General features: G+C 46.5%; 1 protein-coding gene across 1 annotated transcript in view; it reads left to right on the forward strand.

Annotated features, from left to right (window-relative positions):
• Positions 1-1,025: 1,025 nt before the first annotated feature.
• The window catches only part of LOC140410879 (NADP-dependent malic enzyme-like), a 955,016-nt gene continuing 937,442 nt past the window's right edge, over positions 1,026-18,599 (forward strand). The window contains exon 1 of the mRNA XM_072499644.1: positions 1,026-1,347. Within this exon, the coding sequence (XP_072355745.1) occupies positions 1,231-1,347 (117 nt within the window). The 5' untranslated portion in view covers positions 1,026-1,230. The remainder of the gene's footprint in view (positions 1,348-18,599) is intronic.

Below are 18,599 nucleotides of genomic sequence, written 5' to 3' on the forward strand. Positions count from 1 at the left end.
GAGGGGTGTAGAATTAGACTTAGATTGATTCCAGAGATGAGGGGTTTGTCTTATGAAGAGGGGTTGAGCAGTTTAGCCCTATGCTCTCACCAGTTCAGAAGAATGAGAGATCTAATTGAGGTGTACATGATAAAGTATTCGTAGAGCAGAGGCTTCTTCGTGTGGGGCAATCTAGAACGGGAGGTCATAGTTTTAGGATGAGTAGTCGCAGGTTTAAAGCAGAGATGAGGAGAAACTCTCTTCTCAAAGGGTCGTGAATCTGTGGAATTCACTCCCCCAGAGGGCAGTGAGTAAATTTGAGGGGATGGACAGATTTCAAATTAGTAATGAGTTGAAGGGTTATAGAGAACGGGCGGGAAAGTGGAATTGAGGCTGAGATGGTATGGAATGGCAGAGCAGGCTCGAGGGGTTGAATTGCCTACTTCCGCTCCTAGTTCTTATATTCTAAGTCAGGATGGCATGTGCCTTGGAGGAGACTTTGCAGGTGGTGTTCACATGGATTTTCTTACCCTTATCCTTCCAGGTGGTAGAAGTCACAGGGTCTGGAAGTGTTGTTAAGGGTTTCTTGGTGAGTTGTGCAGTGCACCGTGTAGGTGATACAGACGGCTGCTACCGTGTATGATGGAGGAGGGCGTGAACGTTTCAGCGGGTGCATGGGGTGCCCATCAAGATAAGTATTATATTGTATATTATTGCATATGTGAAATATATCATGCTAATTAATGTGGATGCTGTAAATTTGAAATATAATTTTTTAAATGCTGCAAATACTCAGCGTCTGCAGGTTTAAGGTTTCAGCCCCTTGACCTTTCCGTCAGTCTGCAGTTTTCTCCCCTGGGGGCAGACCTATCTCTAATTCGGCTTAGGTATAAAGGTGACCCGAAAAATGCTAACTCTGCTCATCTCTAAATACTTCCTGATCTTCTGAGCATTTTCAGAAGTATCCAATTGCAGCATTGTGAACATTTGCCGCGGCCTGTGGGGTGGTTTTGTTTGCAAATGATTAATTGATTAATTGTCGCTTGTGAACAAGGATGAAGGCTGGCCCGGATTGGAACAGCTCTTATCTGACTTGCCAATGATGTGGAGCAGCTGGAGATAAGCTGTTAAGTACTGGGCCTCGCGCTGTGGGCAGCTCTCGCGCGTTGTGCCTTGAGGAGCTCGCGCTGGGCACTGACCCCGCTTCAACTTTCTTCAACTAGTTTCGTTTCACCGTTTCAGAATCTGGAAATGGCAAAACAAGAATTAGGCGACTGGGAATTGCAGAAACCCCAGAAGAGCTCCAAAAATTCCGTTTACACCAGGAGGAAGGGCTGTGACATTATCAGGAACCCGCTGTTGAACAAGGTAAAAAAATACAAGATCAGCAATGGGCGGGGAGGCCGCAGACTGACCAGTGATTGGGCCTGGACAGACCGTGGGACGGAGTGAACTGACCAGTGACTGACAGGCCTGAGCAGTCCTGGGGATAGCGTTTACTGACCAGTGACTGGCCGGCCTGGGGATAGCGTTTACTGACCAGTGACTGACCATCCTCGGGATCGAGTGAACTGACCAGTGACTGACCGGCCTGGGGATCGAGTGAACTGACCAGTGACTGACCGGCCTGGGGATCGAGTGAACTGACCAGTGACTGACCGGCCTGGGGATCGAGTGAACTGACCAGTGACTGACCGGCCTGGGGATCGAGTGAACTGACCAGTGACTGACCGGCCTGGGGATCGAGTGAACTGACCAGTGACTGACCGGCCTGGGGATCGAGTGAACTGACCAGTGAGTGACCGGCCTGGGGATCGAGTGAACTGACCAGTGACTGACCGGCCTGGGGATCGAGTGAACTGACCAGTGACTGACCGGCCTGGGGATCGAGTGAACTGACCAGTGACTGACCGGCCTGGGGATCGAGTGAACTGACCAGTGACTGACCGGCCTGGGGATCGAGTGAACTGACCAGTGACTGACCGGCCTGGGGATCGAGTGAACTGACCAGTGAGTGACCGGCCTGGGGATCGAGTGAACTGACCAGTGACTGGCAGGTACCCCGCAGGCTGCACATTTGCAACTATTGCTTTAATTGGAAAGGCATGTTTGTTGAGATTTCTTCGTTTATTGTCTGTGGGGTGGGGGTTGCACACTAGATGCGTCACTCTTTTTGCGTGATGACATGAATAGGTTTATTTTTTAATAATTCAAACTTCGGGGAGGGAGTTAGCTTGGCTTTTCCAGTGAAGAAAAGTCAGAACCCATCATTCACCTTACTGAAGTCTTGTGCGAGCTAGGTTTGTAGGGCGGCGGCAGCTGCCCTGGGATTGATGAGCCCCCTTCCTTGGGATCCATAGACACTCCCTACCCGAAGTTAGATCTGCGGCCTGTGCTCTCCGTTGTGGGCAGAGGGTGTGACTGCACACGCAGGGATATTGGAAACATTTTTAGATAGGAGTGACCTTAATGATCCAGTGCAGTCGCTCTTAAATTCACATGTGGATGCAATAATTTAAAATATTAAAGCGGATTTTATTTTTGCAATGGGCAATCATGGAGTTGTTACTGCAGTATGATCTGCCGCAAAACATTACACGTGTTATATTTTTGCAGACGTTATGATTCATGTGGCTAATTTTAAAGTTGCGATGGTGCTTCAACCTGAATTTCACAATGTCACTAGACTCCTGAAATGACATCTGCTGGGCTCCTTTCTAAATGTAACAAAATGAAATGCTGTACTATTTCCGAAGTTATATTACGACTGCAACTACCAACTGCTTTGCAAAGATATGAAAATCAAAGTAATTTATTCACGTTACCTCTTCATTGTTTGGAATGTTATCTATCATTGACGTAATCATACTTTTCAAAAAACGTAATCTTGTGGTAGATCTAATGCAGCCCTTTTATGAAGTTAAAACTGCCTCGTGGATTGGCGGGGAGTGCCATTCTGTGCACGGAAATTTGCCAAGTTAGAAATTCTGTTGAAACTTCATGCGCTGAAGCACTTTCATGTTTTCATTGCTTTGGTTTTAAAATGCTGGTCGCCTAATTTGATTCGGATTGCTCTTTGTGAATTGGAGGTTTACAAAACATGAAAAAGTGCAACGCTAACTTAACTTTTAATTTTGTCTTTACCTATTGTCAAAGAACAAAGAAAATTACAGCACAGGAACAGGCCTTTCTGCCCTCCCAGCCTGCACCAATCCAGATCCTTTATCTAAACCTGTCACCTATTTTCCAAGGATCTACTTCCCTCTGTTCCCTGCCCGTTCATATATCTGTCTGGATGCATCTTAAATGATGCTGTTGTGCCTGCCTCTACCATCTCCGCTGGCAAAGCGTTCCAGGCACCCACCACCCTGTGTAAAAAAAAAAACTTTCCACGCACATCTCCCTTAAACTTCCCCCTCTCACCTTGAAATCGTGACCCCTTGCAATTGACACACCCACTCTTGGAAAAAACTTGTTGCTATCCACCCTGTCCATACCTCTCATAATTTTGTAGACCTCAATCAGATCCCCCCTCAACCTCTGTCTTTCCAACGAAAACAATCCTAATCTACTCAACCTTTCTTCATAGCTAGCACCCTCCATACCAGGCAACATCCTGGTGAACCTCCTCTGCACCCTCTCTAAAGCACCCACATCCTTCTGGTAATGTGGCGACCAGAACTGCACGCAGTATTCCAAATGTGTCCTAACAAGTCCTAACGACTGTAACATGACCTGCCGACTCTTGTACTCAATACCCCGTCCGATGAAGGCAAGCATGCTATATGCCGCCTTGCCGCCTTGACCACTCTATCGACCTGTGTTGCCACCTTCAGGGTACAATGGACCTGAACTCCCAGATCTCTCTGTACATCAATTTTCCCCAGGACTCTTCCATTGACTGTACAGTCAGCTCTTGAATTAGATCTTCCAAAATGCATCACCTCGCATTTGCCTGGATTGAATTCCATCTGCCATTTCTCTGCCCAACTCTCCAATCTATCTATATTTTGCTGTATTCTCTGACAGTCCTCCTCGCTATCTGCAACTCCACCAATCTTAGTATCATCTGCAAACTTGCTAATCAGGCCACCTATACCTTTGTCCAGATCATTTATGTACATCACAAACAACAGTGGTCTGAGCGCGGATCCCTGTTGAACACCACTAATCACCTTTCTCCATTTTGAGACACTCCCTTCCACCACCACTCTGTCTCCTGTTGCCCAGCCAGTTCTTTATCCATCTAGCTAGTATACCCGGATCCCCATACGACTTCACTTTTTCCATCAACCTGCCATGGGAAACTTTATCAAATGCCTTACTGAAGTCCATGTATTTGACATCTACAGCCCTTCCCTCATCAATTAACGTTGTCACTTCCTCAGTATTCTATTAGGTTTGTAAGACATGACCTTCCCTGCACAAAGCCATGCTGCCTATCACTGATGTCTATTTTCTTCCAAATATGAATAGATCCTATTCCTCAGTATCTTCTCCAACAGTTTGCGTACCCCTGACGTCAAGCTCACAGGTCTATAATTCCCTGGATTATCCCTGCTACCCTTCTTAAACAAAGGGGCAACATTAGCAATTCCCCAGTCCTCCGGGACCTCACCCGTGCTCAAGGATGCTGCAACGATATCTGTTGAGGCCCCAGCTATTTCTTCCCTCGCTTCCCTCAGTAACCTGGCATAGATCCCATCCGAACCTGGGGACTTGTCCACCTTAATGCCTTTTAGAATACCCAAAACGTCCCCCTTCCTTATGCCGACTTGACCTAGAGTATTTAAACATCCATCCTTCGCCTCCACATCCGTCATGTCCCTCTCCTTGGTGAATACTGATGCAAAGTACTCATTAAGAATCTCGCCCATTTCCTCTGACTCCACGCATAAATTCCCTCTTGTGTTTGAGTGGGCCAATCCTTTCTCTAGTTACCCTCTTGTTCCTTATATAAGAATAAAAGGCTTTGGGATTTTCCTTAACTCTGTTAGCCAAAGATATTTCATGATCCCTTTTAGCCTTCTTTATTGCACGTTTGAGATTTGTCCTACTTTCCCGATATTCCTCCAAAGCTTCATCAGATTTAAGTCGCCTAGATCTTATGACTGCTTCCTTTTTCATCTTAGCTAGTCTCACAATTCCACCCATCATCCATGGTTCCCTAATCTTGCCATTTCTATCCCTCATTTTCACAGGGACATGTCTGTCCTGCACTCTAATCAACCTTTCCTTAAAAGACTCCCACATTTCAAATGTGGATTTACCCTTAAACAGCTGCTCCCAATCCACATTCCCTAGCTCCTGCCGAATTTTGTTATACTTGGCCTTTCCCCAATTTAGCACTCTTTCTTTAGGACCACTCTCGTCTTTATCCATGAGTATTCTAAAACTTACGGAATTGTGATCGCTATTCCCAAAGTAATCACCGACTGAAACTTCAACCACCCTTTCGGGATCATTCCCCACGTCCAGTATGGCCCCTTCCCGAGTTGGACTATTTACATACTGCTCTAAAAAAGCTCTCCTGGATGCTCCTTACAAATTCTGCTCCATCTACGCCTCCAACACGACATGAATCCCATTCAATGTTGGGGAAGTTAAAATCTCCCATCACGACCACCCTATTGCTCCTGCATTTTTCTATAATCTATTATATATTTGTACCTCTACTTCGCGCTCGTTTTTGGGAGGGCTGTAGTAAAGTCCCAACAATGTTACTGCACCCTTCCTATTTCTTAGCTCTATCCCTATTGCCTCAGTGCTTGAATCCTCCATCGTACCCTCCTTAATCACAGCTGTGATATCTCTGACCAGTAATGCAACTCCTCCACCCCTTTTACCTCCCTCTCTATTCCTCCTGAAGCATCTATACCCTGGGATATTTAGTTGCCAGTCTTGCCCTTCCCTCAACCAAGTCTCAGTTATACCAATAACATCATATTCCCAGGTACTAATCCAAGCCCTAAGTTCATCTGCCTTACATGCTACACTTCTCGCATTGCATTGAAACAAATGCACCTCAGACCACCTGTCCCTTTGCGTTCATCATATCTTCCCTGTCTACTCTTCCCCTTACTGGCTTTAGTTGCTGCCTCTTTACTGACCTCTAACTTCCTAATCTGGTTCCCACCCCCCTGCCACATTAGTTTAAAACCTCCTCAACAGTGTTAGCAAAAGCAGCCCCTAGGACATTGGTTCCAGTCCTGCCCAGGTGTAGACCATCTGATTTGTAATGGTCCCACTGTCCCCAGAACCGGTTCCAATGTCCCAAAAATCTGAACCCCTCCCTCCTGCACCATCTCTCAAGCCACGTATTAATTCTGACTATTCTTGAATTTCTACTCTGACTGTCTCGTGGCACTGGTAGCAATCCTGAGATTACTACCTTTTGAGGTCCTACTTTTTAACTTATCTCCTAACTCCCTAAATTCTGATTGTAGGACCTTATTCCATTTTTTACCTATACTGTTGGTGCCTATATGCACCATGACAACTGGCTGTTCACCCTCCCCCTTCAGTATGTCCTGCAGCCGATCTGAGACATCCCTGACCCGTGCACCCGGGAGGCAACATACCATTCGAGAGTCTTGTTTTCGACCACAGAAACGCCTGCCTACTCCCCTTACGATTGAGTCCCCTATGACTTGGTGAATACCGATGCCCTGCCAGTCTTTTTCCCGCCCTACTGTGCAGCAGAGCCAGCCATGGTGCCATGAGCCTGGCTACTACTGCCTTCCCCTGGTGAGTCATCTCCCCCAACAGTATCCAAAACTGTGTACCTGTTTTGGAGGGAGATGACCGCAGGGGACACCTGCACTGCCTTCCTGCTCGTTCTCTGCCTTTTGGTCACCCATTCCCTGTCTCCCTCACCAACCCTAATCTGCGGTGTGACCAACTCACTGAACGTGCTATCCACGACCTCCTCAGCATTGCGGATGTTCCAAAGTGAGTCCATCTGCAGCTCTAGAGCCATCATGCGGTCTAACAGGAGCTGAAGCTGTATAAACGTCCTGCACATGAAGGAGTCGGGGGCATCGGCCGCGTCCCTGAACTCCCACATTGAGCACGAGGAGCATAACATGGGTCTGCGATCTCCTGACATTTTTACACTACCTTAACTGATTACAAATATAATATTAAAAAATGATAACTGAAAGGAATCAGAATTTTACTTACCAATCACAATACTTACCAACCCAGGAAGAGTTAAATTTCTCCCAGCTACTTACCTTCCCGACAGAACCCTGGCCACTGCTCCCGCCGGAAATCTGAAGCTATAGCTTGCGGATAAAAGAAAAGAGCGAGCTTACCTGATATTCACTCACCTCCTTAGGTTAGAGGAGGTGGAAGGGTGGGAGACACTACAAGTGTAGTGTCTCGGGCTTAGCAACTGCCCAACTTAAATAGAGGTAAAAATCAAACACTTAAGCACCTACCTGATTCCCAAGCTGCCCTCCGGCTCCCCCACTTTCTCCCGTTCCCGGAAATGAAGGCCGCTGGGGAACCAGGGGGCAGGTTTAAACACCTACCTGAATCCCAAGCTGCACTCGCTGCGCTCCGGCTCCCCCTCTCTCGCCTGCTTCTAAAAATGAAGGCTGCTAGAACCTGGGGGCAAGTTTAAACACCTACCTGAATCCCAAGCTGCACTCCGGCTCCCTCTCTCTCTCTCTCCCGCTCCCGGAAAGGTAACAGTTTCTTTGTTTTCCATACCCGTGTGCCGAAACACTCATTGTTTCCCACTCCTTATTTGACTGCCACCGTTTTTTTGAAACAATATGCCTGTCAATTCAGTGAGTGTTTAACTGTTTCTGTGCCCTGACTATAACGACACAGACAAGTTTCTGTGAGATTTTTAAAAAGAGTATTTATTACACTAAAAGTATTTATTATACTTAAACCCAACCTTTAAACAATGATAACGTTCAGACTTTCACATGTTCTCGCACACGCAAATAGATGTGGGAGGGTAGATGAGACACGGGGAGATTCTCCGGTATGGCGGCCAAGTGTTCGTGCCGTCGTGAACGCCGTCGCGAACAGGACCTGGGCATGACCTATTCTGGCCCCAATAGGGGGCCAGCATGGCGCTGGAGCGGTTCATGGCGCTGGAGTGGTTCATGCCGCTCCAGCCTCCGTACAGCCTGCGCATGCGCAGTTGGGCTGCGCCATCCTGTGCATGCGTGGGGAACTTATTACATGCGCCGGCCCTGACCCAACATGGGGTCGGTGTTCAGGGGCCAGCTGCGCCGGAAAGAAGGCCCCGGGGGGGAGGGGAGGGGAGGGGAGGAGAGGAGGGGGAGAGGCCGGCCCGTTGATTGGTGGGCCCCGGTTGTGGGCCAGATGCCATCTGGAGGCTGCCTCACGAGCGTTCCCACAGAGTTTCCGCCGGCAGCGACCAGGGGCCGGAGAATCGTCCACCGGGCCAAACGTGCTGCCGCAAATGGCACCGATTCTCCGCACCTCTGAGAATCGCGCACCAGCGTTGTGGCGCAGTTGCTCCGATTCTTCGGCCCAGCACGGGGCTCGGAGTATCGCCCCCATAGTCCAATATAATTAAAGGGGTACATGGGGCGTGATTCTCCGAAATAGAAACTAAGAGTTCGCACCGTCGTGAATGCCTTCGCGTTTCACAACGGTGCGAAACGGGCGCGGGGACGACCGATTCTGTCCCCCATAGGGGGCCAGCACGGCGCTGGAGCGGTCCATGCCATTCCAGCCTCCCCGATGCCAAATGGGTGCTGTGCCAACCTGCACATGCGCGGGGGGCTTCTTCAGTGCGCCGGCCCCTACGCAACATGGCGTGGGGGTTCAGGGGCCGGCCGCGCAACAAGGTTGGCCGGGGAGGGGGGTGTGAGAGGTCGGCCCGCCGATCGGTGGGCTCCGATCCTGGGCCAGACCCTATTGGATGCCCCCCCCCCCCCCCCACCCCAGGTGAAGTAGTGCTTTTCCCCACTCCACAGACCGCCCCCCTGACCCTTTGCGCAGAGTTCTTGCTGGCAGCGACTAGGGGTGAACAGCGCGGGCGGGGCTCTGCTTTTTCCGCTCGGCCCAGCCGGGCAGGAGAATCGGCGGCCTCGCCGATTCCAGCCGCCTGCGGCTGGCGCCACGTCAAACGTGCTGCCGCAAATGGCGCCGATTCTCTGCATCTCTGAGAATCGTACGCTGGCATCGGGGTATCATGGCGCGGTTGCGCCGATTCTCCGGCCCGGCGTCAGGCTCTGAGAATCGCGCCCATGGTTCTTGAAGGCTGGTGACTTGGCTTCAGGTTAAACGTGGTCCTTCTGGGTCAGTGTTAAGGTAGCGTTAAGGTTGTTTTAAGATGTAGATGGATGCTTTAGCTCTTCTGAAGGTAACCACTATGTGGATGTCATTTTAGAAATTCTTTGGGGCACATGGAGAGTCAAATCAGTAGATTGGGTTTAGAATATAAGAACTAGGAACAGGAGTAGGCCATCTGGCCCCTCGAGCCTGCTCCACCATTTAATGAGATCATGGCTGATCTTTGTGGACTCAGCTCCACTCTCTGACCCGTACATCATCTCCCCGAATCCCTTTATTCTTTAGAAAGGCATCTATCTTTTTCTTAAAAACGTTTACAGAAGGAGCCTCAACTGCTTCACTGGGCAAGGAATTCCAGAGATTCACAACCCTTTGGGTGAAGAAGTTCCTCCTACACTCCGTCCTAAATCTACCTCCCCTTATTTTGAGGCGATGCCCCCTAGTTCTGCTTTCCCCGACCAGTGGAAACAACCTGCCCGCATCTATCCTATCTATTCCCTTCATAATTTTATGTCTCAATAAGATCCCCCCGCATCCTTCTAAACTCCAATGAGTACAGTCCCAGTCTACTCAACCTCTCGTCATAATCTAATCCCCTCAACTCTGGGATCAACCTAGTGAATCTCCTCTGCACTCCCTCCAGTGCCAATATGTCCTTTCTCAGGTAAGGAGACCAAAACTGAACACAATACTCCAGATGTGGCCTCACCAACACCCTATACAATTGCAGCATAACCTCACTAGTCTTGAACTCCATCCCTCTAGCAATGAAAGACAAAACTCGATTAGCCTTCTTAATCACCTGTTTCACCTGCACACCAACTTTTTGCGACTCGTGCACCAGCACACCCAGGTCCCTCTGCACAGCAGCATGTTTTAACATCTTACCATTTAAATAATTCATTCTGCTGTTGTTCCTCCCAAAATGGATAGCCTCACACTTGGCAACATTGAATTCCATCTGCCAGACCCTAGCCCATTCACCTAACCTATCCAACCCTTCTGCAGACTTCCGGTATCCTCTGCCCTTTTTGCTTTACCACTCATCTTGGTGTCATCTGCAAACTTTGACACATTGCACTTGGTCCCCAACTCCAAATCGTCTATGTAAATTGTGAACAACTGCGGGCCCAACACTGATCCTTGAGGGACCCCACTAGTTACAGGTTGCCAACTAGAGAAACACCCATTTATCCCCACTCTCTGCTTTCTGTTAGTTAACCAATCCTCTACCCATGCTACCACTTTACCCTCAATGCCATGCATCTTTAGTTTATGCAGCAACCTTTTGTGTGGCACCTTGTCAAAAGCTTTCTGGAAATCCAGATATACCACATCCATTGGCTCCCTGTTATCCACTGCACTGGTAACGTCCTCAAAATTCTACCAAATTCGTCAGACACGACCTACCCTTTAGGAACCCATGCTGCGTCTGCCCAATGGGACAATTTTCCTCCAGGTGCCCCGCTATTTCCTCAATGATAGATTCCAGCATTTTCCCTACAACCGAAGTTAAGCTTACCGGCCTATAATTACCCGCTTTCTGCCGACCTCCTTTTTTAAACCGTGGTGTCACGTTTGCTACTTTCCAATCCTCTGGGACCACCCCAGAGTCTAGTGAATTTTGATAAATTATCACTAGTGCGTTTACAATTTCCCTAGCCATCTCTTTTAACACTCTGGGATGCATCCCGTCAGGGCCAGGAGACTTGTCTACCTTTAGCCCCATTAGCTTGCCCAATACTGCCTCCTTAGTGATTACAATCATCTCAAGGTCCTCACCTATCATATCCTTATTTCCATCAGTCACTGGCATATTATTTGTGTCCTCCACTGTGAAGACTGACCCAAAAAACCTGTTCAGCTCCTCGGCCATTTCCCTGTCTCCTATTATTAAATCTCCCTTCTCATCTTCCAAAGGACCAATATTTACCTTAGCCACTCTTTATTTGTCTTATATATTTGTAGAAGCTTTTACTATCTGCTTTTATGTTCTGAGCCAGTTTACTTTCATAGTCTACCTTACTCTTTATTGCTTTTTTAGTAGCTTTCTGTTGTCCCCTAAAGACTTCCCAGTCCTCTAGTCTCCCACTAATTTTTGCCACTTTGTATGTTTTTTCCTTCAATTTGATACTCTCCCTCACCTCCTTGGATATCCATGGTCGATTTTTCCCCTTTCTACCGTCTTTCTTTTTTGTCGGTATGAACCTTTGTGAAAGATTGCTCGGAAGGTTCTCCACTGTTCCTCAACTGCTTCACCATGAAGTATTTGCTCCCAGTCTACCTTAGCTAGTTCTTCTCTCATCCCATTGTAATCACCTTTGTTTAAGCACAAAACACTAGTGTTTGATTTTACCTTGTCATCCTCCAACTGTATTTTAAATTCCACCATATTGTGGTCGCTCCTTCCACGAGGATCCCGAACTATGAGATCGTTAATCAATCCTGCCTCATTACACAGGACCCGATCTAGGACTGCTTGTAGGTTCCATTACATACTGTTCCAGGAAATTATTCCGGGCACATTCTATAAACTCCTCCTCAAGGCTGCCTTTACCAACCTGGTTAAACCAATCGATATGCAGATTAAAATCTCCCATGATAACCGCTGTACCATTTCTACATGCATCCGTTATTTCTTTGCTTATTGCCTGCCCTACCATCCTGTTACTATTTGGTGGCCTATAGACTACTCCTATCAGTGACCTTTTCGCCTTACTATTCCTGATTTCCACCCAAATTGATTCAACCTTGTCCTCCATAGCACCAATATCATCCCTTACGATTGCCTGGATGCCATCCTTAAACAACAAAGCTACACCACCGCCCTTACCGTCCATTCTATCCTTTCGTATTGTCTGATACCCTTGGATATTTAATTTCCAGTCGTGACCATCTTTTAACCATGTTTCAGTAATGGCCACTAAATCATAGTCATTCACGATGATTTGTGCCATCAACTAATTTACCTTATTTCGTATACTACGAGCATTCAGGTAAAGTACACTTATGCTGTTTTCTATGTCTTTGTTATGAATCCTAACACCTTGATCAGTAACTTTTCGCAAATTATTTTTCCTCTTACCCTTTATCCTAATTTTCCTTGTCTTTGAACCCATATCTCTACATAATAACCTGTCACGTAACCTGCTGCCTTGCTCTCCATTAACCATTATACTGCCCATAGCTTTACCCTTCCCTTCCCCCCAACTTGCTAGTTTAAAGTCCTTGTGACCAACCTATTCAACCTATTCGCTAGAACACTGGTCCCAGAATGGTTCAGGTGAAGGCTGTCCCAACGGTACAGGTCCCTCCTGCCCCAGTACTGATACCAATGCCCCATGAAATGGAATCCCTCTTTCCCGCACCACTCCTTTAGCCACGTGTTAACTTCTCTAATTTTCTCAACCCTATGCCAATTGGCACGTGGCTTGGGTAGTAATCCAGAGATTATAACCCTGGAGGACCTGCTCTTTAATTTAGTCCCTAGTGTTTGATAATCCCCAAACAGGTCCTCTTTCGTAGTCTTACCTATGTTGTTAGTCCCAACGTGGACCTGCAGGTTAGATAGAGAGAGGGGGAACCCGCTTAGTCTTCCTCCTTTGGTGTTGCCGTTGCTTGTCCTATTCCACTGAAACAGTTGTTTAAACACAAAAGGACAGCAGGCTTGGCATGTAACCATCTCTCCAACTGCCGAATGACCAAGCTACGTTTATGGTTTCTGTATTCCGATTGTAATTTGGTAAGATTATGGATGGGAATCCTCTCCTGGCCACGGTCTTGTTGTCAAATTGATTTATGCCAAATGGTCTGCCTCTACCCAACTAAGTTGCCAGGTGATTGTTTGGATCCTTTGCTAATTGATGGGAGATCGTTCCCACTCCCATGGGCTGGTTTAGCACACTGGGCTAAATTGCTTACTTTGAAAGCAGACCAAGGCAGGCCAGCAGCACGGTTCAATTCCCGTACCAGCCTCCCCGAACAGGCGCCGGAATGTGGCGACTAGGGGCTTTTCACAGTAACTTCGTTTGAAGCCTACTTGTGACAATAAGGCGTATGAAATGAAATGAAAATCGCTTAAAGGCAGTTTTCCTGGCAGAGCTTTGCAGATGGCTTCACTTAATGGCCTTGGAATATAAAAGGTACAGTGATCCAAATATACGACCATCTTTGACTGTGATTTCAAGTCCTTGGGAGTGTGGCTTTAATATTTCAATTCAACTACGGGTATCATAGAATCGTTACAGCCCATTGAGTTTGCACTACTCTGAAAGAGCACCCCACCTGGGCCCATTCCTTATCCCCGTAACTCTGCCTAACCCGCACATCTTTGGACACACGGGGGCAATTTAGCATGTTCAGGCAGTGTCCTATTGGGCCTTCCCCACCACCCTCCTTTCCCCTCTCTCCCCACCGCACCCCCTTCCTTTCCCTTCTGTTGGTACAGAGGCGAGGGTATCTGGTCTCTCCAGTGCAAAGTTTAGTGCTTGTACCGTTTGTTTTTTGTACAACTGTGTTGCGAACTGTTTTAATAATCAGGATATCCTACCCCCCCCCCCCCCCCCCCCCCCCCCCCGTACATTGTACTGAGGGGAGGGTACCCTGTTTCTCCAACTCAAAATTAGATGATGATTCTGTTTGGCCTTGTTTATATTTTTTACTGTTTTAATAAAAGATATGCCCAATCCACCTAACCGGCTCATCTTTGGACTGTGTTACTCTGAGGAAATCTACACAGACACTGGGGAGGAAGTGAAAACTCCAAGTTGCCCAAGGCTGAATTGAACCTGGGTCCCTGGCACTGAGGCAGCAGTGCTAACCACTGTGCCACCAGCCAGTAAAATCCATCATTTTTTTCGCAAGACCGCCTTTAGGAGTGTGCCCTGTTTTGGTGTTTTCTGCTATTTTTCTTCTGTGCAGTGTTCAACACCCCCCCCAGTTCCACAACATCTGAATTCTGCAATTTTTTTCCATGCAGTGTTCAATACTCTCCAGTTCCACAAACATCTGTGAATTTTGCATTCCTACAATTCTGGCCACTAGTACACTTCCAACTTCCCTCTTCCCAACTGTGGCTGCGCCTTCTGCTGCTTCGGTCCATAATCTAAATTCCTTGAAAAATTCTCTCTCTCTCTCTCTCTCTCTCTCTCATTCCTTTGAAACTTACACCTCTTATGATCAAGTATTTGGTTATCTGCCCTAATGTCTCTTTTGGTTCGCTGACAATTTTTGTTTTAACTATGCCCCTATGTAATATCTTGGTCACTGTATTTAAAGCACCCAAGTTCTTTTTTTTTATAAATATCCAATTATTATTTTTTTCCAATTAAGGGGCAATTTAGCTTGGCCAATCCACCTAACATGCACATCTTTGGGTTGTGGGGGTGAAACCCACGCAGACACTGGGAGAATGTGCAAACTCCACACAGACCGTGAGCAAGTTGTTCTTTATTAAGATGAATAAACTAGGATATACTTATTTAGAAATATAAAAATTTGTAAGAAATACTTCCATATTCATATGAACATTCATTCATAGAAGTTGAAAGATTTTGGGAGGTAAGTATGCTGAAATGGTAAATCTGGTCACCATGGATACATGTTGACCTTATGAACTGTACAAATCTTAGTTATAATTAAATTGCTTGATTTATGAATGTTTTAGGATATTGAGAGATGGTACATACTGATACTTGTGTCATCAGCAGCATCTTTGTTTACATATGAGGGTTCTTTTATGCAAATGAAAATCATTTAAACTACTAAATAGATAGCCAAGTTTAATCTATTTCGGTTGTCATATGCTTTATCCCTCATTTAAAATAAATCATCATCTAATCTGTTTATATATTGTTTTGCTTCAGTTAATTGTCAAAGTACAGAAGTGCACTCGAGGTGCAATGTCAGCTGAGCCTCTGCTTTTATGGCGAGGGGGAAATCACCCATGTTGAGGCCTTTTTTCCAACATAATATTTATTGACATTTTTGGGTAAACACCTTCCATTTCATTCATTTATTCGAAAGTTCAGATTGTGGTTGTTGAAATTGTTTGTAAGCAGGCAGATTTGTGGAGTCAAAATAAATATGAAGGTAGTAAGAAACGAGCATTAGTGTGTAATTTAGGTTTTAAATTATTTTGAGTATTTAATCTGATTTTTGAAAGTGGCCATTCATGAGTTAGGTTGCATTGTGTATTGGACGGAGATCACCTGCAGGTGGTGATAAATTGAGCTCCTACTCATGTTTTTCTCTGTGTGCACCTCACTTAAATGTAGTCTAGAACCAACAAGAATACAGGCTGCAATGAGCTGACATTGTCATTAATCTAGCCATAAGTGGGAACTTAAAAAAAAAAAAAAAATCCAACCGTGTTCATAACATGATCACATTCAATGTTGAGTTTGAACAGAAGATTTTAGATTATGATTAGGTTAAACAGATGTGATGGAGCCTGACCACAGAAAACCGATCCAAACTTTGGTAAATTACAGGTGAACAATGGGAGGTTCAATAAAGAATTTAGTTAAATACAGGACCAGTAAATGCCCTGAGGTTGAGGCCCTGGATTCCTTTTTGGATTAATTATCTAATAATGCAATAAACTCCTTGCACATTTGCATTCCTGAATGGAGTTCTGTTAAAAGGAGTTGCAAATTTTGCCAGGCTGTCTGATAGAATGAACATTGTTAAAATGTACTCTTCAAGTTGCATTCAGATATTTTCTGTAGCAATTTCAAATCTCATTTGGATACAACTTTTGTTTCTATTTCTATTGCCATTCTCTGGCTTTTGTATCATGGAATTTTTTTTGCTTATTTTTATTCCCCCTGGCATCCACCCTTTCACATACCTTCTCCTTTGTTCTTCCTGCATCTCCCACTCCACTGACAGATTTTTAATCAGTAAGGGAATCTAGGGTTATGGGATAAAATGGGAAAGTGGAGTTGAGGATTATCATATTTGATCAGTCCTGGGGTGGAATTCAACTGTCATTTTAAATTTTGGGCAGGTTCCCACCTGCTATTTGAGTGAGATCCACATGAGTATTACATATATACATACAAAACATTCAGTGCAGAAGAAGACCATTCTGCCCATCGAGTCTGCACCGACCCACTTAAGCCCTCACTTCCACCTTATCCCCTGTAACCCAATAACCCCATCTAACCTTCTTTGGTCACTAGGGGCAATCCACCTAGCCTGCATGTCTTTGGACTGTGTGAGGGACCTGGAGGAAACCAATGCAGACACTGGGAGAACATGCAGACTCCGCACAGACAGTGACCCAGCAGGGAAGCAAACCTGGGACCCTGGAGCAGTGAAGCCATAGTGCTAATCACTTGTGCTACCCTGCTGCCCATAAACTCCACATGGACAGTGATCCAGGGCCAGCATTCAAACTGTGTCCTCAGCCCCCCAGTCCCAGTGCTATCCACAGCGCCACATGCTGCCCTATTCACCTACATGCCATTTTTTGGGGGGTCTTGGAGTTTTCGCTCCATTCCAGCCCACATTTAGAAATTCAGCAATGGCGAGCAGAACTTGCCAGCAAAACCAGCTCCTCTGCGGTCAGACTGCCATTTTGAAGGGGTGCCATGATCTGAGCTTGAGGGTCCCCTGCACCCATGGACAATGTCATCATCCCCCCCCCCCCTCTCTCACACACACACACACACCTGGGCATTACCCCCCCCCCCTCCACCTCCACCCCCAAGTGAGGACACTCTGCTATGGGGATCACTGAGGCCCCACCCTCTCCTTTCGAACACCCCACCCCAAACCTTTGAAGCCACTTCATACCTGCACTTCACCCCCCCCCCCCCCCCCCCCCCCCCCACCACCACCATTCAGGCCCCCCATAGGCTCTGATTCTTGACATTGACACCATGCCAGTGCCACCCAGGTACCCTGATGGTGCCAGGTGAGAGCCACCCTGCACTGTCCCCAACCACCAAGAAGTCTCCAATGGCCTAGGAAACCTCTCCGATATCTTTACGCCTTGTCCACATTTATGCAGACCAGTATAAAAATTATGCCTATTTGAGGCCTCGCTAGGAAAACTGTTAGTTCCCAAGTGCCAGAGAATCTGGGTGTGTGCATATTTAAATATGTAGGCGAGATCCAGATCACAACATCTGTTTGGTTGAATCTTGCGAGATGTCTCGAGCGTTGTGAATCTCGTGAGAGCCTCTTTGTGTCACAATGAGGCTGGTAAATCGAACCCATGACAGTTGAAGCAGTCTCAATGGTGTGAATGGCCTACTTCTGCTCTTGCATCTTGCGGTTTATCGAAACTGAGCGGGGGGAATGTGAGATCTTGGACCTGCAATGCTTAATTCTGTTCACAGATGTTGCTTGACCTGCTGAGATTTTCCAGCTTTTCTTTGTACAGTACTGTGACACTTTTATCTTCCCTCCAGCTGAAAGGTAACCTTGCAGGTTCAGCAGCATGGCTATACACTGCCCTCCACCCTGCACATCTATTGTTCAGCTTGTGTTTTTTCCCCTTTGTCTCTGCGCTGTTGATCAGCCTGTTGCACTAAAACATTGCTGACAGACTGCCTGATGTGTGGCAATTGTGCCATCAGGTCACTGCCAGTAGCTGAAACAACCAATTGTACCTTTTAAGAAATATGTATTTATCAAACAGCTGCAGTGATGTCATTGTGTGGGTGGAGCTGGGTTGCGTCACTGGCTTTTACTTTCGTTTTGAGCTGGAAGCTGTAGCTTTGTATTTTACTTTCATTTTAGGCATTTGAAAGCTGAATTCAGACGAGGAAGGTTCATTTTGTGTGTCTCTCTCTCTCTCTGTATGTTAAAAGGTGTCCAGATCACTTGATAATTTAAAAGTGATAACTGTCTTGTGTAAATTTATACCTACTGATTTGTTTAAAAAGGGTGTTTGGCTTAAGTTATTAAGGGTTACATATAGAGTACTGTATCTGTAGAGGGTAGTTGTGTTGGTAGTTGATAAAATGTTTGCAAAGAATTTATACCTACTGTTAAAAAGGGTGTTTGGCTTATGGATGTTGTTAGAAAAGTTATTAAGGGTTATGTAGCCATCTAAGATGGCCACCTGCAAAGGGCCATGGGAATTATGACAAACCCAGGACTCCGACAGATACACAGCCTGTGTATCTAAAACACAGGTAACCAGACCTGACTGAAACCCCTGCTCATTTACATTTCAATGGCCCATTTTCCCAGGACAATAGAACTCAATCAAGCAACTGGTACAGCCACAGACTGATCGGCGCCACTCCCCTTACTCAGAAAGCACAACTGCCAAGGTAAATGACCGCTAAGGACCCGCCCAGCTACCAAGGCACCCGCCT

Source organism: Scyliorhinus torazame, chromosome 4, assembly GCF_047496885.1.
Source record: "Scyliorhinus torazame isolate Kashiwa2021f chromosome 4, sScyTor2.1, whole genome shotgun sequence".
NCBI classification, from domain to species: Eukaryota; Metazoa; Chordata; class Chondrichthyes; order Carcharhiniformes; family Scyliorhinidae; genus Scyliorhinus; species Scyliorhinus torazame.